The following is a 20,398-nucleotide window of genomic DNA, read 5'->3' as shown; positions in this document are numbered from 1 at the left end:
CTGGGAATGCAGGTTTGACAAACTCTGTATGTCACAGCTGGGTTTAATTCTGCAGAATCAGTGTTTTCTGGCAAATGAGTCTCGAGTCTTGTTGGAAGAAATTCCAGCTCCTGACTTTTCAGTGTGCATCCAAAGTCCTCTACTTTGAAACCAAATCTGTGCCCGCAAGCTGCCACTTCCCTCATTTCTTTTGTGGGTCATTTCTATTTATCGTTGACTGTTATTCTAGCAGGAATTGAGTGTGTGTGGCGAGTTTTTGTGGTCTAATGTCTTCCACTGATACCAGCTGCTAGTGCTGTTTCTTTCTTTGGTTTGCAACGCAGATGCACAAAACCTGTCAAGTTTTAGCTGTGAAATAGCTTGAGCATAATTCAGCTGCTCTGTGCACCATTGTTCACATTAACTCACAAGATACCAGTATCACAGAGTGCCCAACAACCAAGTTCAGGCACTATGTGTAAGAGTCAGTCTGACTTTCTGTAGTCCGTATGTGAGCAATCTCATGGCTTATCAGGAAGGCAAAGCATGTTCTTTCACCCCTCCTGCTCCTTTGGTGTCTTTTGTGCTCCACACATCCCCAACAGACACATACAAACACATACAGCTCCCTGGTTTTCTCACCCCTACAGATTTAACTTTAGCAGTCCCATTACTTCATGCAGAGAATTCTTTCCTCTGTTGGGAAGGAAGAGAGAGAACCTTAGAGTGATAGGACACAATTCACTACAGGATCTGGAGTCATCCTAGTAATACTGAAATAATTGTAGGATGCTGCCAGTAGAACAGGTGGGCAGAGTGCCTAGGGACCAATTTGCTATGGTAGATGGTATAGAAAAAGCACCAGGTAAAGAAGCTCTTCTGAAAACTCAGTGGTCTAAAGCCTACATCTCCCACACCACAGCCTTGGTAAGGAGGATGGCAAAGCTGTGATTGTCTCATGGCAGGGCTTTCTTTTCTAAAGCAACATACAGCCAAACACTGCTAAATGACCCAGCCTTGTAGGTTTGGGGTTTGTTGAATGACTTTGCTGAAGTGTATGGTTCGTATTGTGAATGCAAGGTGGAAAAGTATGTCCTCAGAGGCAGTAAGAAAGGCAGAAGGAGTAAAATCCAGCAGCAGGAATGTGGTCTGTGCTGGAGAGAAGTGGATTCAGGTAAAGAGATATGCTCAAGGTAATCCTTTTTGCCTTGGGAGGTAAAAGGAAGCAGCTGGAACTGAAAGCAAAGTAGTGCTACCGTTGAGTATTACGTGGTTTACAGTGTGCAGGGGAGAAACGGTCAGTCTGAAAATAAGGAAATGGAGATAATGGCAGCTCCCTTCACAGGTCAAGAGAATGAGTTAGCAGGGATCAGTGCAGCAATTAAAACTGGAATGACTAGGTCTGCAAGGTTTTAGGGCTGAACTGGCACTTTGGGAGTTTGCTCAGCATTTGCATAGCCTGGTGGCATGCAGAGAGTTTCCATCACTATATATTCTGTTTCAGGGCCTGGGGAGAATGCCTGACTGTAGCCAGGGTTGTCTCTGTGAGGCACCTATACCCCAGTGGGGTTTGCAAATGAGGTGTTTCTCTTGCTGGTGGAGCAGAATGACTTCCCAGAGTAAATCTGCTAAAACCACTTTGCGAAGTTTTCTCATTGGCAAGCCAAGCCACAGGTGTTTCTTTGGACTTTCTTGCTGCCTACAGTGCTCACTTGCTCTCCAACACCTTGACAAGACACTCTGCTGCAACCCATGGGGACAAACCTGAGATACCAGAAAACATGGATGTGTAGTCTTTAGGCTGCTGTATGTATTAGAATAGGACCTTCGTCTGATCAGTCCAAGCAGAAGTCGGAAGCGTGCAGTCGTAGTCAGGATGACAGATTTATGAACTGTTGTTTGTAGCTGGTGTCAACATGTCAGATTTCCCTCTTTCCCAGAACCATTAAGGTGAAGGTAGTTCAATGACTGCTGCATGTCCAATCTGTATCCACGGCAGCATTCTTACTCATTCCATTCTGTATGACTCACACTCTGTCTTGCTTGTTTATTTTAGGCTTTTTGAGCTGTGAAGCTTTAAGCAGAGGTCATTACTTAAGTAAAAAATTGTATTCTGATTGCTGCTGTTGAAGTGAACTGGAGGATATGTCCCTGTCAAGAACAGACAGAATACCTCCAAATAAAGGTTGCTCTAGAATGATGCCCTCCAGCATTATAAACCAGCTCCTTTACCCAAACCTGACCCTTTTGTCCTTGTCTGGACTATGTGGCTGTCTTGCATACCTCAAGCCTTGTCCAGAATGAACCTTGGAGCCATGCTGTCGTTATTTTAACTCCAGTTCTGTTTTTGACCTCATTTTCTACATGGCCATTGGACTGAAGTCTTTTCTCCCTCTCTGTCTGCTGGATGACCCTTGGACCTGTATAGTACACTTCCCATCTCCAGTCCTATCTCTGTTTCCTGGCTGAAATTTGGATACACGCTGTAGCTTTGTTTCCATTCCTGGCCTCTTTTGAACTGTAGTGAGGTTCTGCAGCCTTCTGCAAAGGTTTCTGTGCCTGGGGACTTCTCTCCAAGTGCAGGGCTTTAAATGTCTGGTGGTTTTGGGAAAAGAAGAAACATTCCAGATCTTTCCCATCCCTTATATCAAAAACGTGTCATACTGAAGCTGTAGGCAGGGTGCCGGACTGTGGGAGATTTGTAGTACAGAGTTCAGCGTGGGTAAAGTATGACTGGGTATATGTCCGTGTGTGTGAAGGCACCTAGAAGAAACAGAAGCACAAGGGTTAAGAGGAAAGGCATGTGTTTACTGCTGTATCCCATTCCATATTTGATTGCTTTCAGACAAAGCAGAACAACAAGCTGACCTTAAGGAAGAGAACGGGAGATGGGATGGGAGCAATAAAACGCCCAGTTAAGCTAAACAAAAGAACTGGAAAGTTCAGGATTTTTGAGTTACGGTTTGAGACCAAATAAAAGGAAAAATGAGCCAAGACAGCTTCTTTCCTTCCAAAGGCTGTAAGAGGCAAATCCAAAATCAGCTTTGTGCCCTGCCAAGTACCTTAGAAGTATGGTGAGGACTGCATAACTGTCATCTCTTGTTTAAGTGTGGCATAGAATTGACACTGGCCAGATCACTGTCACACATGTGCTGGTGCTTGTGAGAAAGGGAATAGATTAAATCTGCAAGAATAAGTTTAAAGGGGGCAAAATCAAACTGCTTAAAAAAATTTGTATGATAAAATTGCTTTCTTCTCCTGGAATATATTTCACTCTGTTTTATTGCGCTGTTTTCCTCTAGTCTGCAGAAAGAGAGTTTCTTGTTCCCAAGAGCAGTGTCTGCAGGTTATCTAATTGCTGATTACATTTAATGCTGGAGCAGGCCCTGGAGCCAAGGGCAGGTCCCAGATGAGCTATTGTGAGCACCAGGCATAGAGCCATTGTTTGCTTCCTGCACCAGCACTGAACTTCTTTTCATGCATGATGAACCTCGTTGTGCTTGATGACAGTGCTTTGCATGGTGTTTAGGGGTTTACCTGGGTGACAAATCAGCTGAAAAAGGAGAAATCCTTATCTCATTCTTATTATGCAGAGCTGTGTCAGCAAGTCTAGTGCTTGTACTCCCAATGCTGGGAACCCTGGAGGTGTTCATCCTTTGGAGTGATCTTACTATGTGGTGTCAATGGAAGAGCATTTTTGGGTCAAGTTCGGTGCTATAAAGCAAAGTCAAGCCAGAATAGCACAACGCAATTATGCTTTAATGAAGAAATCATAGAATCACCAAGATTGGAAAAGACTTTCAAGATCATCCAACCATCCACTTACCAATATTCCCCCACTAAACCATGCCCCTTAGTACAACATCTAAACATTTTTGGAGTAGGAAAGGAAAGGTAGCCAGAACCCTCAACAGCTACATGAGAATGAACAGTAGGAGGGAGAAAAGGGGACCAGGAGGGGTGTCCAAGTTCATTCTCCTTTCCCAATACTCACTAATGAGATGCTGAGGACAGCATTTCTATCATGCATCTGGATAATGATGCTCAAGCTGCTGATGCTGGAGGCAGTTCTCCCAGCAATCAACTCCAGCTCTTCTTCCATTAGATGCTAGGAATTTTTCTGATCCTATCTAAAAGCTCCTTTGTGGCCATGTGAACAAACCCTAAAGCAAAAAAGTGGAGAGAATGCTGCAGCTCAGGCTTTCCCACTGGGCAAGAGATTAGAGGGATCTCATCCCATCAAACTCCAGTTTACACTTCCCAGCATGAAGCGTGCAACTTTCCAATAGATGTAGAGTTCCAACAAGGCCTTTTTTTTGTTCTGTTTCCCCAAGTATGACAGATGTTAAATGCATGATCTATTGTAACTGCAACTTCTTTTTTCTGCCAAATTGCTGGAAAGGGTATTTCTTCATCCTATATTTGTGCAGATGATGTGTCTGCAGTAACAGTAGAGCTTTGTGCTTGTCCTGTGCAGATTTCATTCTCTTTCTCAGATGCTCCCAGTGTGTCACCTGCAAACTCAATCTATTTATTCTCTATTCTGTCTGTCAAACTGGTAATTAAAATATTGCATCATACCAGAACCGTGGCACGCTGCAGAGGATCCCGTTTAATACATCCTTCTGGTTTGACAGTTATTTGCTTGTGCTTCTAACTAGTTTCCTTATGAGGCTGTCATGTGCAATGGTGGAAAAAAAATACTGTATTAACACTAAAATATGTGCTAAGTACCCGTTTTACCTTTATCTACAGATTTTTCCACCTTTTCATGGGTGGGAATAACACCCATCTGTCATAAAGCTCTTGTTCATTGCCATCTCCTTGATAGCCTCTACACCATTACAAGTTGTTGGATGTTTTATTTCAGTTTTCTTTCCAAGACTGGGGCCTGGACTGACAGCTCCCCATGGTTTCTCCGTTTCCTTTATAACAGTGTACACTGCATTTGGAAATCCTTGGTTTCCCACCCTGAAGAAAAAGAAACAGGTGAAACAAGCTGTGTTGCTATGATGTGCAAGATTTCCTCTATGCCTAGTCACCACTTAGTTTGGTTAATACCCTTTACTGATGTGCATATGGAAAAAGACACCTTTTCATTTTGTGGCCTGCTTCATTTTCATGTTCTTGGTTTTCATGTGTTAGTTGGCATACCAATTAGCATGTATTAGATGTGGTAGATGTCTCCACCTGCCTTCCCTTTTACCCTGCATTTACTGCAGGCTGGAAGCAAAAAACACATATCCCAACTCTGAGTGTGGAGCTCAAAGTTATTGTGAGATTGTAGAACAGGAGCAACTCTAAGCATCATCTAGTTGTCTGCTCCTGGAACAGATCCTATATTAAAGGAGCATCTCTAAGTGTCATCTGGATGTCTGCTGCCAACAAATGCAGTTAACCCTAGAGATCACCAGTAACACGATCCTGGGTGTTTTCATCTGAAAAGGCAAAATTGATTCTTCCCATGGAAGAAGAGGGGATTTTTCAGCCTATGCCCAAACTCCTGGGCTGTGAGAACCCATATCTGTGTCCTGCACCTTTCTCTAGCCCGGGAAGACAAACTGGGACCTTAGCCAAACAACATAAGACTCATGGCTCACTCCCAAGCAAGAAAGACAGAGATGTGATGGATTTCCCATCCTTGGAGGCATTCAAAGTCTGGCTCAGGAGCTCTGAGCAACCTGATTTAGCTGTAGGTATCCCTGTTCATTGCAGTAGAGTTGGACTAGATGATTCTTCAGAGTCCTTTCCAACTCAGTTCTATGACTCTAAGTGTCCCTTTTCCTCTTTATTTCTCTCAAAGAATTTCAGTGATTTCCTACTCAGAGCATCAGCTTTGATAAAGTCCAGTCATAAACCCTACTTAAGTAGCTACTATGGAGAGACCTTCAGCGCCTCATTCACAACTGTAGGCTTTCAGTCTGGGAGCTAAGTGGATACTGGCATGATTGGCAGTGAAACAGGTAAATCCTTTAAAAAAATAGTGAAAACCTGAAGGCATTTCACCCACAGATGTTCAGTGGCCATAATCCTTGTACACTCAAGTGCTCTGGAATACAAAGATTTCAAGAAAGGAAGGGGTTCCCTCTGAATTTTGACATAGGAACTCCTCTGTTCATTTTGTCTTATTGGAGATCATATTTGTTTGGGTGCTATCAGCAGGCGAAGAGGTGGTGAAGAGAAAAGGAAGGCAACTTGAGCCTGCCCCTCACACTGCCAGCCTCACTGTTCTTCTCTCAATCTTTGACTCCTTCCCTCCCAGCCAGCTGACCTCGCTTTGCCTTCTCCCATTCAGTGAATCTGGTTCAGATATAAATTACTCCTGCTTCCCCTTTCCTATGCTAACTTGTCTGGTGCTAAAGACAGTAATATCTCTGGCCCCGAGCCCAGCTTTCCTAGAGTTTTTGGAGAGCACCTAATGTATTGCAGGGCCTCTTAGAAGAAGCGTCTTCATTTTCTCCACACAGGATATTTGTGGTATACGTGTTTATGGTTTCAAGAAGCAGCATGGTCACCACAGCCTACAACACTTCTGCCCGCCCCTTCCTTTAGCAGAATCATTTCCCTTTATTTCCTAGCCATAGAATGAAATATCTAAAGCGTGGGCCAGGCACCAGGCTCTAGAGATCACAGTGGAAACACAAAAGGTAGGCATCTTTAGCTGGTCATAGAACCATAGAATGGGTTTGGGTTGGAAGGGACCTTAAAGATCATCTAGTTCCAGTTCCCCATGGAGCTGGACCATGATGTTCACGATATCCCCTGGTACCTGTGGTTGCATCCCATCAGGATCCATAGACATGTGGATGTCAAATTTGCCTAAATGATTTCTAGCCCAGTCCTTCTCAACCAAGAAGAAGTCTTCCTTTCTACAGAATTTCTCTCTGGACTCCTGAATCAGAGATTCCTTCATGATAATCTTGGTAGTGAAGACTGAAACAAAGAAGTCCTTCAGTATCTCTGTATTCCCTTTATTCTCTACTGCCACTGTCCCTGCCTCACTCTGCAGTGAACCCATATTTTCTTTAGTTTTCCTTTTGTTTCCTTTTTGAAGAAGCCCTTCTTGATGTCCTTGACATCCCTAGTCAGATTTAATTGCAAATGAGCCTGGGAGTTTCTTACCATATTTCTGCCTACTCTGACAATATCCCTATATTCTATCCTGAGTCACCCGTTCCTGCTTCCATTCCCTATACACCTCCTGCCTATGGCTGAGTTTTGTCAGGAATGCTTTGCTCATCCATGCAGGACTCTTGTTCACTCTGCTTGGTTTCTTGACTGCAGAGATGCATCATTCTTTACCCTAGGGGATATGATCCTTTAATATTAACCTTGGATCTATTTTCCTTCTAGGAACTCTTCTCATAGTTGATATATATATCAACTATATATCATTATGTGATAGTATTCATTCAAGAAGGTCCCTTAAGAGGCCAAAGTCGGCTCTCCTGAAGTTCACTTTTGCAGTTCTACTTATTAACCAGCTTCCTCCTCAAAGAATACAGAACTCCACTGCAAAAGGCATCCTCCTCCTTATCAAGTAGCCTGTACACCCACAACAATGTCACCCTTGTTACTCTGTCCTTTAATCCAGCACTTGAAGGAAATATCCCCACTTCAGCCTTGATTTGCTATCTGGGTGCAAACTCTCCTATTCCCCTGTCTTTCCTAGTTTAAATCATTCCTTACCAGGTTGGCCAGACTGGCAAGGATGTGTGTTGTTCCCCATTTTGTGAGGTTGATTCCATCTTTTACAATTAATTGTTGATCTTACTGACTCCCATGGTTATAGAAACCAAGACCCTGTTGCCAACACCAGCAATGGATCCTTCCAGATTTGCAGCTAGAAATACGCTGACTTTCAAGACGACGCTTTAGAGAAATCAAAGACCTCATTTAGCCACCAAATAAAGTATCTCATAAAAATAAATAAATAACTAAATTAACAGCCACAACAACCACAAAACAAAGACCCTGAATTGTTTGGATGAATCCTGGTGTCTGAACACAGCTGAGCAAGTGTTGCTGCCAACTCTTCCCTTTTTTTACTTTCGTTCCAGAGAAGTAAGCTTGCAGCAGGAGTTATGACCAGGAAGCTCTGGGCTATTTATGTTAGTCTTCAGCTGCCTGTCCTTCTTCTCTGTAGACATCTCCAGGCCTCATATAGAACTTTTCTGCCTCCCTTCAGCTGTAGCTCTTGCAGGGAGAGGAGGAAGCAGAGAGCCTGGGGTGTAAAACCCAACAAAGCCCAGTACAATCAATCATTTCTATGCTGTGGTTTTCATACAGCTATTTCACAGTCTCTAAATGACTGGGTTTGGCAATAGCAGTTGGGTTGGATTGGCCCTGAAAAAAATAAAATAGGGAAATAGACATAGAGACATTTTCTTTTCCAGCTGGACCAGGTCTGTGTATGCCAAACCATTTCCTTCTCTCTCCCATCTCCCCACTACCAGACATTGCATCTCCTCTCTAGGTCACATTTGTTCCTCTTTTCCTTTTCTCCAAACTCAGTTGGCACGTCGGAGCTGGGAGATGAAGGATGCTCATGATTCCCTTCCATGTGCAAAGAGCCATGGGAGACAGAAATTGTTGCTGATTGAGGCTGGAGGAATTTCCAGAAATTGGCAGAAATAAGATTTACCTCTTCTTTCTTGTTTATGAACTGATGTGTGATAACCAACATATTGTGACCTGAAGAAGATACTGAACTTCTCCAGCGTGCTGACATGACTATCGAACTATTACCTGTGTTTCTGGCAGGGTAGATTGCTATTCCACATGGCGTTCATGTTGAATGTTCGACAGTCAAAGAGAAAAAAGTATGTCTCGAAGAATATCTTCAGAGCAGTAATTATTTGAAGCCTGAGCATGTCAAAAGGGTCTTTTACATGTTTTCTTAGATGACACAACTGTTTGAAGAGACTTCAGATTCAAGTAGGATTAGGAAATCAAGGGGAGTTCAGCGTCTAACTTACTGAGATTCTTGAAAATCCCAGGCGAAGCTCATCTGCAAGTCATGAGCTCTTGAGAGAAGTAATTATCCCAGTGTAACACACTTTTATTTCAGACAATAATGCCAACACAGGGAGCTTTTCCTAACCCATCACTGTCCACAAGCAAAAACATAAGTGATACTAGCTAGGACACCCAGGAACATCACTGCATAGCTGCCTTGCTTGCTGCTGCCTCCGTTCACATTGCACAATGGTTTCTCACAGCATGAAACATTCCGATGGGCCTGGATTTGTTGCTGACTTGTTTCTGGACAACTTGGAGAGCACTTCTTAGAGATGATGTATTTAGGCTTGTCAGGGTCTAATACAGAGGAGAAGGGGGGAAAAAAAAAGAAAGAATGAATAAAATACAAGGATTATAGCTATAATGCTTTCCTAGCTAAATCTGCACTTGTGTTATTAGGAAAAAACAAGGCCAGGGAGCAGTCCCCAAGACAAATATGTCTTCTCAGGACTAGCAGCAGTCTGGCTATGTCCATACTGTTGATATATGATGATTGTCTTCTCTGGGCTCCATGTTATATCTGTCTCCAAAGTGATATTAGCATAGAATCATAGAATCATTTGAGCTGGAAGGAATCTTTAAAGGTCATCTGGTCCTACTCTCGTGCAATGAACAGGGACATCTACAGCCAGATCAGAGCCTGGTCCAGCTTGACCTTGGAAAGTCTGGGGTGAGTAGTCAGATACTTTTGCATGTTACTCTAAGATAGACAATGGATAGGAAGTTTTAACCAGAATTATGGTTTAACTGGTGTTGCTATACATGGTGTCAGCATTTCCCAACTCCTGATAACAGTATCAAGCAACTCTGCAGTGTTTGCAATAGGGAGCAGCAGGGTTTCCTAACAATTGGTGACTGGGTCTATTGTTTCCATATGTGGCTGTGACTAGCATGAATTCATAGGGCTCCTTTTCCTACAGCACAAATAAAGAGTTGTTCAGTAACTTACTTGTTCCAACATTGTCGCGGACAGTCACACAATATTTGTCTCCCTTTGCACACATGGAAATGGTTAAACAGTCCTTGTTGGACTCCTGTTCTTTGCACACATAGCACATAAATGGATAAACTGGGGGGAGAAAAAAAGGAGTATGTTTTGTGGAACTGCAATACCTTCAATCCAAATATCTGCATTCATCCTAGTTATATCCTGACAAATTCTCATGTGTGAATGACCAGTGACTTACTTTAACCCTTAACCTGTGGCAGCAATGTTAAATCCCTCTCTGTCTCATATATCTCAGACTGAGAAGTATTATCGATCTGTTTGCAATCTCTGGCAGCAGTAGATGTGAGTGGAATTCAAGGATTTGAGTGACTTTTATGATGGAGATTATTGCTGAGCAATAGCTTCTCTGTCCTGAGAGTTCCTTCACGTGGATTATCAATGGCTGCTCATTTGCTTCTCCTGAAGGGTTTGCCATGGAAAACTTGAGGATGCCTGAGTCCTGAAGTATTTTGAGGAGATGAACATTGCCTAATGTCCTGCTTTTCTTTCAGCTGTCTTGGAGAGTACTGTCACGTAGCTTTCCTTGAGGTCAGACACCACTGAGTGAGCTGGCCTAACCTCAGTCCTAGGGAGCCTGGGGAGAGCAGTTAGATGCCGTGTTGAACTTCTGCATACTACTGTAGGATAGACAGTAAATGGGAAGTCTTAACCAAAAGTATGGTTTAAATGTATTTGTCTGAAATACAGATATAGAGGATGACCAGGAGCACAGGCAGACAATGATGAGTTGTCCCGTCTGTCAAGAATGCTTATGCTTGCTGTGAGATACAGAAGGTTATAAGGTAAAAAGGAAAGCCTATGGAAAGTGATGATAAAAGGAGAGAATAATAATAATAATAATAAAATAAAAATAAGAAATAAAAAAACCCCAAACCAGAAGTACAGTGTGCACGAGAAACCAGATCCTAGCTCAGCAGATTAACTGACTTATAGACTTGGTTGTGGTGATTGCATTCTGAGCTTTCCAAATCACCGAGAGCGAAATATGTGTTTGTGTGTGTAGGAGAGGGGATTGGTTTATTTAAAAACACGGATATTTTTGGAAAGTGAATCAACGCAAAATGCTTGCCAAGCTCCTGGTAAATGTGGGGACACTATCAGTACAGAAAGGGCAGAACGCAACTAGAGGACACGTTTCTGTGAGTGTGGTTTTGCCTGATAAGAAGTTGGCTACAAAGAAGTGTAACCGCAGTGTAGTTCAGAGAAACTATTAAATTAGAAGTTCCTGATGGTCATGTGGCTGTTAGGTGAAGTCCTCAGTGACTGGAAAAGGGAAATATCACTCCTATTTATAATAAAGGGAGGAAGGAGGACCTGGGAAACTACAGGTCAGTAGTTTCATCTCTGTGTCTAGGAAGGTTATGAAACAAATCGTCCCGGAAGAAATGTTAAGACACATGGGGGACAAGCAGGTGATCTGAGACAGCTAGCATGGCTTCACCAAGGGAAGACTGTGCCTGACCAATCTGGCGGCCTTCTATGATGGAGTGATGGCATCAGTGAAAAAAGGATAGGCAACTGATGCCACCTGGACTTGTGCAAGGCCCTTGACATGGTCCCACACCATATCCTTGCTTCTAAATTGTAGAAATATAGGTCTGAAGAGTGGACTATTCAGTGGATAAGGAATTGGTTAGATAGTCATAGGCAGAGGGTTGTTGTCAGTGACTCTCTGGCCAGGTGGAGGTTGGTGACTAGTGGTATCCTACATCAGTCTGTCTTGGGACTGATACTCTTTAATGTCTTTATCTATAACATAGATGATAGGATTGAATGAACCCTCAGCAAGTCTGCAGATGACACCAAGCTGAGTGGTGCAGTTTTGTCAATGGTTTATGGGTTGGTTTGGCCCAGTTCCGTGACTATGGGGCAGGGGGACCCACAGACCCACACCCTGGGAAGGGAGGAAGGGGAAAAAGGGGAAAGGGAGGTGGGCCTGAAACTAAACAGCAACAACAATCTGAAGAGGAAAGTTAATTTACTAAATATAATATTGAAATGCAAGATAACAGGGTATCGTACAATCCAATTGGAACTGAAGATAATAAAGCTTTTTATAAGCCCTTATAAGTACTGTGAGGTTCAACAAAGCCAAGTGCAAGGTATTGCACTTGTGTCAGGGCAGTCTCATGTATGCATATAGACTGGGAGAAGAAGTCTTTGAGAGCAACCCTATGGAGAAGGACTTGGGGGAAAGGAAGGGAAGGGAAGGGAAGGGAAGGGAAGGGAAGGGAAGGGAAGGGAAGGGAAGGGAAGGGAAGGGAAGGGAAGGGAAGGGAAGGGAAGGGAAGGGAAGGGAAGGGAAGGGAAGGGAAGGGAAGGGAAGGGAAGGGAAGGGAAGGGAAGGGAAGGGAAGGGAAGGGAAGGGAAGGGAAGGGAAGGGAAGGGAAGGGAAGAAGAGAATCACTGAAAATGTACTGTAAGCAGAGTTCTAGGTGATTTTGACCTGTGGATGTAACAAAGGAATGAAAAAATGCACATGATTCAGTAGAGAAAATTATGTTGTACTAAGATAAAATTGACCCTGTAAATGTAGGACGAGAAACAACAGGTTGTGTTACAATTAAAAATGGCAGTGTAAATAGTGGGAACCGACGGTGTAATGAAAACAAACATCAAAGGAACACAGGCAGTAATGTCATGTGGAAGGTATGCAAGGTGGCCTTTCCACTCTGTCAAGACCTCAGCTGAAACACTGATGTCCAAATCTGTATGCGGCACTTCAAAAAATATGCAAAGCATTTGGAGAGAGACCAGAGGAAAGGGAGGAGAAGTGGTCAGAGATCTTGAGAATACAGCCTTGTAACAAATATTTGAAGCATTTAACTTTCTTGGTTAAAGCGAGATAACATTGAGGAAAGACATAGTAACCCTATTCAAAGAAGAAAAAGGAAGCTGCATGGAAGGTAATAAACTCCCTATGGTGAAAACAGGGAAGAACTACATAAGAGGAAATGGTCATTAGATATTTAAATTAGCACATTTAAAGTAGTCTGAGCAGTTCCAGGCTGTTTTATCTTCCTTTTGGAAACTTTCAAAGCCACATCTAACAAACATCTGCCTGATATGGCTCAGCATTGGAGCAATAAAAAGGATCTTGACCTTCTAAGATTTCTTATGGTCATATGTTCTATACTGGTGAGATCATGGAAAGAAATGAAACTGACGATGTTTTTTGGGCTGTGAGACCAAGGGTTTTGATCAAAATTTGACACAGGAATGGAATGGAACCCCAGATAGACGAGAAGAATAAAATAATGGTTGTCTCCAAGACTGCCTTTGTATTAGTGTGGAAAGTTGTGATCTTTCAATCTTGAGTGTAGAAGTCTTGAGTTAGAATTACTAGCTTTCTCTGATCTAGACTGGTCTACAGAAAGACGCTGTTTAAAAAGCTATTTTAACGTCCATTTGCAAGATAATATCGACATAGAACATCACCGGCCCGTTAGAGCAATAAATTATGCCAATGAAATGTGTTCTGCCAGAGTCCTGGATCTCACATCACTCAGGACTGGGAACAAAGTCATTTTCTTGTACAGTTTCATACCCCTTTCCTCACCCCAAAAACCATCCAAAATTTGCAGGCATACTGAAGAACCATCTGCCAAAATAATGTGGGAGTAAAGGTTTGCAAGAATTAATTAAATGCCTCTTTCTCAACCCCTGCTAGATATATATCGTGGTTTCTGGGAAACCATCAGGCGTGGAGAGATATTGGCAACCCAATCGTTATTCCTACATGCCTGTAGCAATGCAGCAATACACGTGGATCAGCCTCAGAAGGAAGACACACACATTTAGAATACTTCAGGCTTCCTTTTGGAAGAAGTATGCCTTTAACATTGTGTATGCATGGAAAAGTTCTTTCACCTCTGACTCTCATTTCGCCTATAAAGATCCTCTCTGCTGCATTTCCTAGTGAACAAAACATGTGACGCACCACATGGCTCCCTATAATGAAGGAAGCAGCAGCATGGAAAAGGATGTAAAATATTTAAAACCAGTATGAATAAAAAATATGCTTTCTTATATCTTCTGGCGCTTTTAACTTGCATAGCTGAGAAGGATCCTGTAGACCATTATATGAATATAACCCAGCATCCAGTGCAACATACGACTATATCACTCGGTACTGCCTGCTGGAAAGAATTACTTTATCAAGATCTTATTTCTTCAACAAATAGTGTGCTCAGTGTTAATCAAGGTATATTTGGAGGCTGGCAGTAGCATGGCTGAGGCTCTGCAATACTGCAAAACTGATGATAGCTCCCCAAATTCCATCTTCTCATTGGTAACAGCATTAGAGGCTCACCTTGCTCCACACACAGGACAGCAATCAGCAAGATAACAGGAGTAGTCTTCATCTCCACCAGATCCTCTCAGCTCAACTGGGAAGGATGTTTGGAGGACAGGTTATATACCTTTTGAACAGCAGCAGTTTTACAGGTTTCAGGCATGAAGTCAACCCAAGGTTGTGTAAGGTGCGTGTGGGAGTTCTCCATGCTGGAGCCCATGGAGCAGGAAAGCACGTTGGGGAAAAGTCCCTTTAGCACCTCGTTTATTGCTCCTCCAGTCTTATGAGTAATGGGGAAATGGGAGCTGGCTCTTCTCTCTCTGGTTGCCTTTACTTCTCCCTGTCTTTCCACAGAAGCAACAGCTGCACTGATGAAATAGCGGAGCCTGCAGGCAAAGGAAGACAGTCTTGGCAGTGCATTTTTGTAATCCCTTTTCCAGGGCTCATACAACAGTCTTAATTGTTACACAGAACCAGAAGGCCAGGCTCACACCTACAATGATATAGCTCCAATGAAGTCACTTTTACACTAAATGAAGTTCGATAATGGTTATTCGCACAAAATAACCCAATTTTTTTGTCAGCTTTCTTTTTTTTATCCTTTTTATTCCCTTTAACTGCATTTAATCCCTGTGCTCACTCATCTCTTCGTTGTATTTCTTGAATACCTTCTGAAATTCCATAAATGTTTTATTTAATGACGTTTTGCTTCTATTTCAGGCATCTTCTAGAGAGTCTGCTTTTCTCCATACCCAGCACTTCCTGGAAATTAAGCCTCTATTTACAATACCACAAATTGTCACTCTGGAATTCCCAGTCTACTTAAAAATAAAAAAAAAGGCCATCTTTCACAATGTCTCTTTTTCAATTTCTGCTCTTAAATAAATCATTTTCTCTGTGTGTCTCTCCTCTGAATTTTGTAAGATCAGCTTCTGACATTCTGGGAAATAGGATGTGTCTTGTAAGAGCTTGTGCTTCTACTGCAGTGTTCCTCTGAGATGAGACTTGTCCTGCACAGCAGGGAGCAGAGCGCACAAAAGAACAAGTTGTCAAAAACCCCCTTTTTTCTGACAATTATAGAACAACACAGCTGGTATTTTTTGTAGTAGCCATCAGTAGGGTATTCTACCGGCCTTTGCAACACAAGGTGTTGATTCCTTTGTGTCTGATTCATTTAACACTGAATGAATTCCTTATCCTCATGACATCCTGGCACTTTGCAGGCGTTTCCAAAACTGCTCCACGAGTTGCATAATCAGGTGGTGAATTCCATAATTAATCAAGACCGATGTCAAAATAGTCATCTTTTCTCATGGTGTTGCAGATTTGTCAGCCTCAAAGGGGACATGCTGGTAAAGGTCACATTAAACCTTTTGCTTTGCGGAGGGCAGTCAAGTTTATTGTGTCTTATAAACAGGTTGTTGTTCACAATCAGTGGGTGTCTCTTTCTGCTGTTGTTTTGCAATGAGGCTAAAAGGAAATAACCTTTTACCTTTTGTTTTCCTCCTATTAATTAACCCATAGACTTTTGTTCTGTGCATTTCTTCACCTTTTCTCCGTGTGAAAGGCTGACCTATTTATTGCCATAGGCCCTTGTTTTGCCAGTGGACAGGGTCAGCACAAATGTCATATACACCAGATTAAAGAAGTGTGTTTACTTTTACTTAAATTTAAAGCAATGAGATAATCATATAATCATAGAACCACAGAATCGCTCAGGTTGGAGTGATAATAAGCAAAAGGATACAGCCAGAATAATACTGAACAAGGCAATGCACTTAACCATTACTACATGATGATAGCTCTGACTTTGCTACGAGAGGTCCATCTTTCACACTGTTGAATAAACAAGATTACATGACAATTAGGCGGAAACATCTGGTTTCATTTTCCCTTTGTATTCCACATCAGGCCTGGCCAGGACTCAAGGAGAAACAAAGGAAGGTTGTGTACTAGTAGGCCTTCACACTATGCTTCTCAACAAAGAAAGGTTAATACATTCTCATAGTGCTTTATCCAAACTACATCTTTTGCTAATGAGATGTTTTGTCCAAGATTCATATTTTGCTAATTATCACGTATATTTTGCTAATGATCAGATACTAATGATATGTAATGCTGAGTTGTGAGATTCACCTAGAGGTCAACTTTGATTCGAGGCCTACTGTTCAGGCCTTAGTACTTCAACCCCATCATGCAAATCTTGCCAACACCCATTTGTTTCTACATGAACTTTAATGAAATAGGATTTTGGCTCACTGCTTTCATCAGATCACCAGCTTATTAGTCATCAAGTGCAGCTAAGAACTGCCAACAAGTGCGTACTGAGTTTAAGAAGACAAAATTGAGTAGGAAACTTGTATGTCAAACAGGGAGCTGTTCTCAAGACATTAAAGTCTTTGCTATTCCCTGGGTATATTATAGTGCTGGCGCATGCTCTCTTCCCAGCATCTAGGGAGAACTAATTTGCAGCCCAGTGACTAAGTCACAATGATTCCCTTTTTCCCAAGAGGACAGATTACAAAACTCAAAGCAGTCAGAGACAACAATTAAGCAGTCAGAATGGGGAAGCAAGCATCTCCTGCTGACCTTAGCCTGGAGGAAGGCCTGGAGCTGGCCAATCAGGGGCACCGTGTGGGAAGATCGAAATTGAGGAAGATCAAAATAAACACGGGGGCCGAGTCACCTCTGTAGAATGATTTCATTGATACTCATTTGGGAAATCTAAAATGAACCTCAGAGTGGAGCTTTGAGTTGTCTATATATTCAAGGCCAGGCTGGATGTGGCTCTGGGCAGCCTGGTCTGGTGACTGGCAACCCTGCACACAGCACGGGGGTTGAAACTAGATGATCATTATGGTCCTTTTCAACCCACACCATTCTGTGATTCTGTCAGTAGAGCCACAGCTAATTTTTGAAAAAGGTTTGGTTTTCTGAAGACCTTACTCTGATCTTACACAACCACCCTGTCTCTTCCTTTGTCCCTGGTGTACTTATCATAGAATCATAGAATTATAATCATTATCAATCTGATCTGCACAAATAAGGGAAGAAAATTGACGTTGTGAGGGAAAAATAGAGGCAACACATTCAAAGAGAGCAGAAGGCAGCATAAAAATTTCCGTATCAATGGTGATAAAGCCTTGAGTTGAGGGAAAACAAGAGCCAAGGTCAAATCACCTCCTACACATGCCTAATTTAGTCAGGGCAAGGTCTTCTTGACTGATTCAGGTCCTGGCATTGTAAGTGAGAGCACTGAAAACCGAGCTCTTATGTAATCCACATAGAGAGAGCCAACTTCCACCAAGAGCAATCCCAGCTATTTGAGTGAGGCACCAGTCTTCTTCCCAAGAACCTTCAAGGCATCTCAAATGTCCGCAAGGCAGACTGGTGTTCCCATGGGAAGAGTGTGTAGTTAACTGTAGCCAACAGATAAGAAACTTGGGTAGAGGGATCTGAAATTAGGCATGGAAGATGTTACATCAGGATTTCTCAGGCAGGCTAGCAGAGAGGAGCCTTCTGTTATACAAGAACTATTGCCAAGGAGGATTTACCATGGAAGGACCTCCTGTGCCTCAGGGCAATTGCTGCTCCCATCTCCAGATAAGGACCATTTTATGTAACATGAGATGTGGGTCAGTCTCGATAGGTTGTGTTGCTGGGCAACATGGAATGTAAAACCTTTGGGGTCACAGAATCATACAGGATCACAGAATGGCCCAGGTTGGAAGGGATCTCAAGTATCATGAATCTCCAATCCCCTGCCCCAGGTAGGGCCACCATCTTGCACATTTAATACTAGACAAGTCTGACCAGGGCCCCAACCTGGCTTTGAACAATTCCAGGGACGGGGCAGCCTTTTCCAGCACCTTACCACTCTCATAGTAAAGAACAGGGAGAAACAAAATGAGATGAAGGCAGGCTGGGGCCCACAGATGGAGCTGCTCCCTTTGGGACAGGAATCCTGGCTTCCCAGTGCTGTTCATAACTCCTCCATTAAACAGCCATAAGCAGAACATAGATCATAGAATCATTAAGATTCATTAAGATGAAAAGCCCACTATGATCATCTAGTCCAAGCATTAACCCATCAATACTGAAATCTTGTATGAAGTTCTGCATGGCAGAAGCAGGGTCTATCATGTGTCTTCAGCCCTCTTGCCCACACATTTTTCTTTCAGGTCACAGCCTTCCTGTCAGCCCAAAAGAGAGGCACCTTCCAAGCTCAGGTAGCACAGAACACTTCCTTCTTTTAAACCTGGATGCCAAGAACAGGTTTATACTCCCAAATTCACCAGGACAAGATGTGTCCTTCAATCACTGCAGTCAGTGTTACTATTACCAGCCTGATCTTGGTCTGTGCCAACTAACAACGTCCCTAAGAAATCCTAAAACTGGGGATCCCAAAGACTGGAGACTACTTCAAACAGTCTGATTTTCACAGTCTCGTGATCTGGTTTAAGGGCAGAGTATGGCCATTTGAGGGCAGTGCATGGTCACAGGAGTTGTTGGCTTGTTCAAGATGTTCAAATGTGTATGTCACAGAAGTACCTCTAAATTTGGCAGGAGGAAAAGAAAGGTGAAGGGTGAAGTAGGTCGGATAGAAGGCAGGAACCAGCTCAGCTGAAGAATGGCAGTGCAGTAGAAACCATAGGGACAACAAAGATTCTTGTAGCTAAAGATGGGTTATCCTTGGCCAATCCTTCATTTGCACCAAGGAGAAAAAAGGTGAGATGAATCTCTAGCAAGAAAATAAGTATTGGAAGGGAAGTCCAGGCTGGCACTGGATGAAGAAGGAAAGCTACGAAATAGCTAGAGAATATGTAGTCAGACACGGAAGAGAGGAAGGGTGGACAAAAAGGGACAGGAGCAGGCTGAGTAAGCTGGGGCTGTAAGACCACATTTCCTTTGCAAACCTGTTATAAAGATCCAGATATTTCTCAGTATTGCTGTTCCTCTGCTCCCGGCAAGTCCCAGTTGAGTGAACAACATATACAGCTTCTCTCCCTGTGTGGTGAGTCTATGGAGACAGAACCAGCTGGGTGAGCTGCACCCAACTAATTATCCTGGGAGATCTTTGATGGAGTAATCCTAATGGAGAGCTTCTCCAGCTCAGGAGAAAGCATTTCAGCATTGAGTGACTCACTTTGAAAGAGTTTCAGTGAGCAAATCTCTCATTCACACCTATTATCCACAAGGAAGGTCAGCAAAGGGGAATGAGTTCCTTCAATTTTAACACAGGTAGAAAACTTGACTAGCAAACATAAGAGATTTGTCCTCAGCGTTAAGTATTTGTTATACACTCCAGCAGACACAGGTTAGAAACCACCTTTTCTTTTTTCTGATGAGTTTCCCTTAAGCACTGCTTTAGCTACTTTTCTTTCTTTTCAAGATAATCCATAATGCTTATAAAGCAACTTCCACTGGAAGAAGTGATTTCTGAAATCATTGTAAGAGAAATTTCACGCTCAGGATCCCTTCATTTTCAGTCCTACCTCGACCCCTTTGTTTGCCTGCTGAAGATCTCAGTAGCCATTTACTTTCTGCCAGCGGACCCAGAAGAGAAACTGAAAGCAAGTCAAATAGAACTGAGCTTACTCTGAAACAGACTTACAAAATGACACTTCTAGCAACTAAAAACAAAAGAAAACAAAAAATCCACAAAGGAAAACCTTAGGAGAGGCTTCCCAGAGTGAATGAGAAGTGAATGCAATATATTTCAGCATCATTTCCATCCAACTTGCAGACTAATGCTTCCACTTTTGTTGCTGGTAACGTGGATGCACCCAGCTACTGCACCCTACATGCTGTATCACACACTCACACAACAGAGTAAAATAAAACTTTATTGTGCTCAGCTTCTGTTTAACAAATCTAATATCAAACAGGAAAAAATGGTATAAAGGGAAAAGTGGCACAAGAGAATGGTAGGGCCAAAATGAAGGGCAAAAATGTATGGAGTTATAAAGTAGTAGGAGAGATGGTGTCTGTATGGCACTCTGTGTATGGTACAGAGCATACCCAGTGTTCCAAACACCATTCTGAGGTAGGGTCATGCTCTTGCGCATGGCTGTCAGAGCATGGAAAGAGTAAAG

The 20,398-nt window shown here is 42.7% G+C and overlaps 1 protein-coding gene across 1 annotated transcript; it reads right to left on the bottom strand.

Annotated features, from left to right (window-relative positions):
- Window positions 1-9,085: 9,085 nt before the first annotated feature.
- Window positions 9,086-14,373, bottom strand: LOC140247634 (lymphocyte antigen 6E-like). Its single transcript, XM_072327337.1, has 3 exons — window positions 14,322-14,373; window positions 9,950-10,069; window positions 9,086-9,297 (listed from the first exon to the last, which is right to left on the bottom strand). Exons 1-3 carry the CDS (start codon window positions 14,371-14,373, stop codon window positions 9,086-9,088), a joined length of 384 nt encoding a protein of 127 aa, XP_072183438.1.
- Between the last annotated feature and the right edge of the window lie 6,025 nt (window positions 14,374-20,398).

This window comes from Excalfactoria chinensis, chromosome 2 (assembly GCF_039878825.1).
Source record: "Excalfactoria chinensis isolate bCotChi1 chromosome 2, bCotChi1.hap2, whole genome shotgun sequence".
Lineage (NCBI taxonomy): Eukaryota > Metazoa > Chordata > Aves > Galliformes > Phasianidae > Excalfactoria > Excalfactoria chinensis.
The sequence above is the reverse complement of the archived record's forward strand: the minus strand, read 5'-3'. Positions and strand labels throughout refer to the sequence as shown.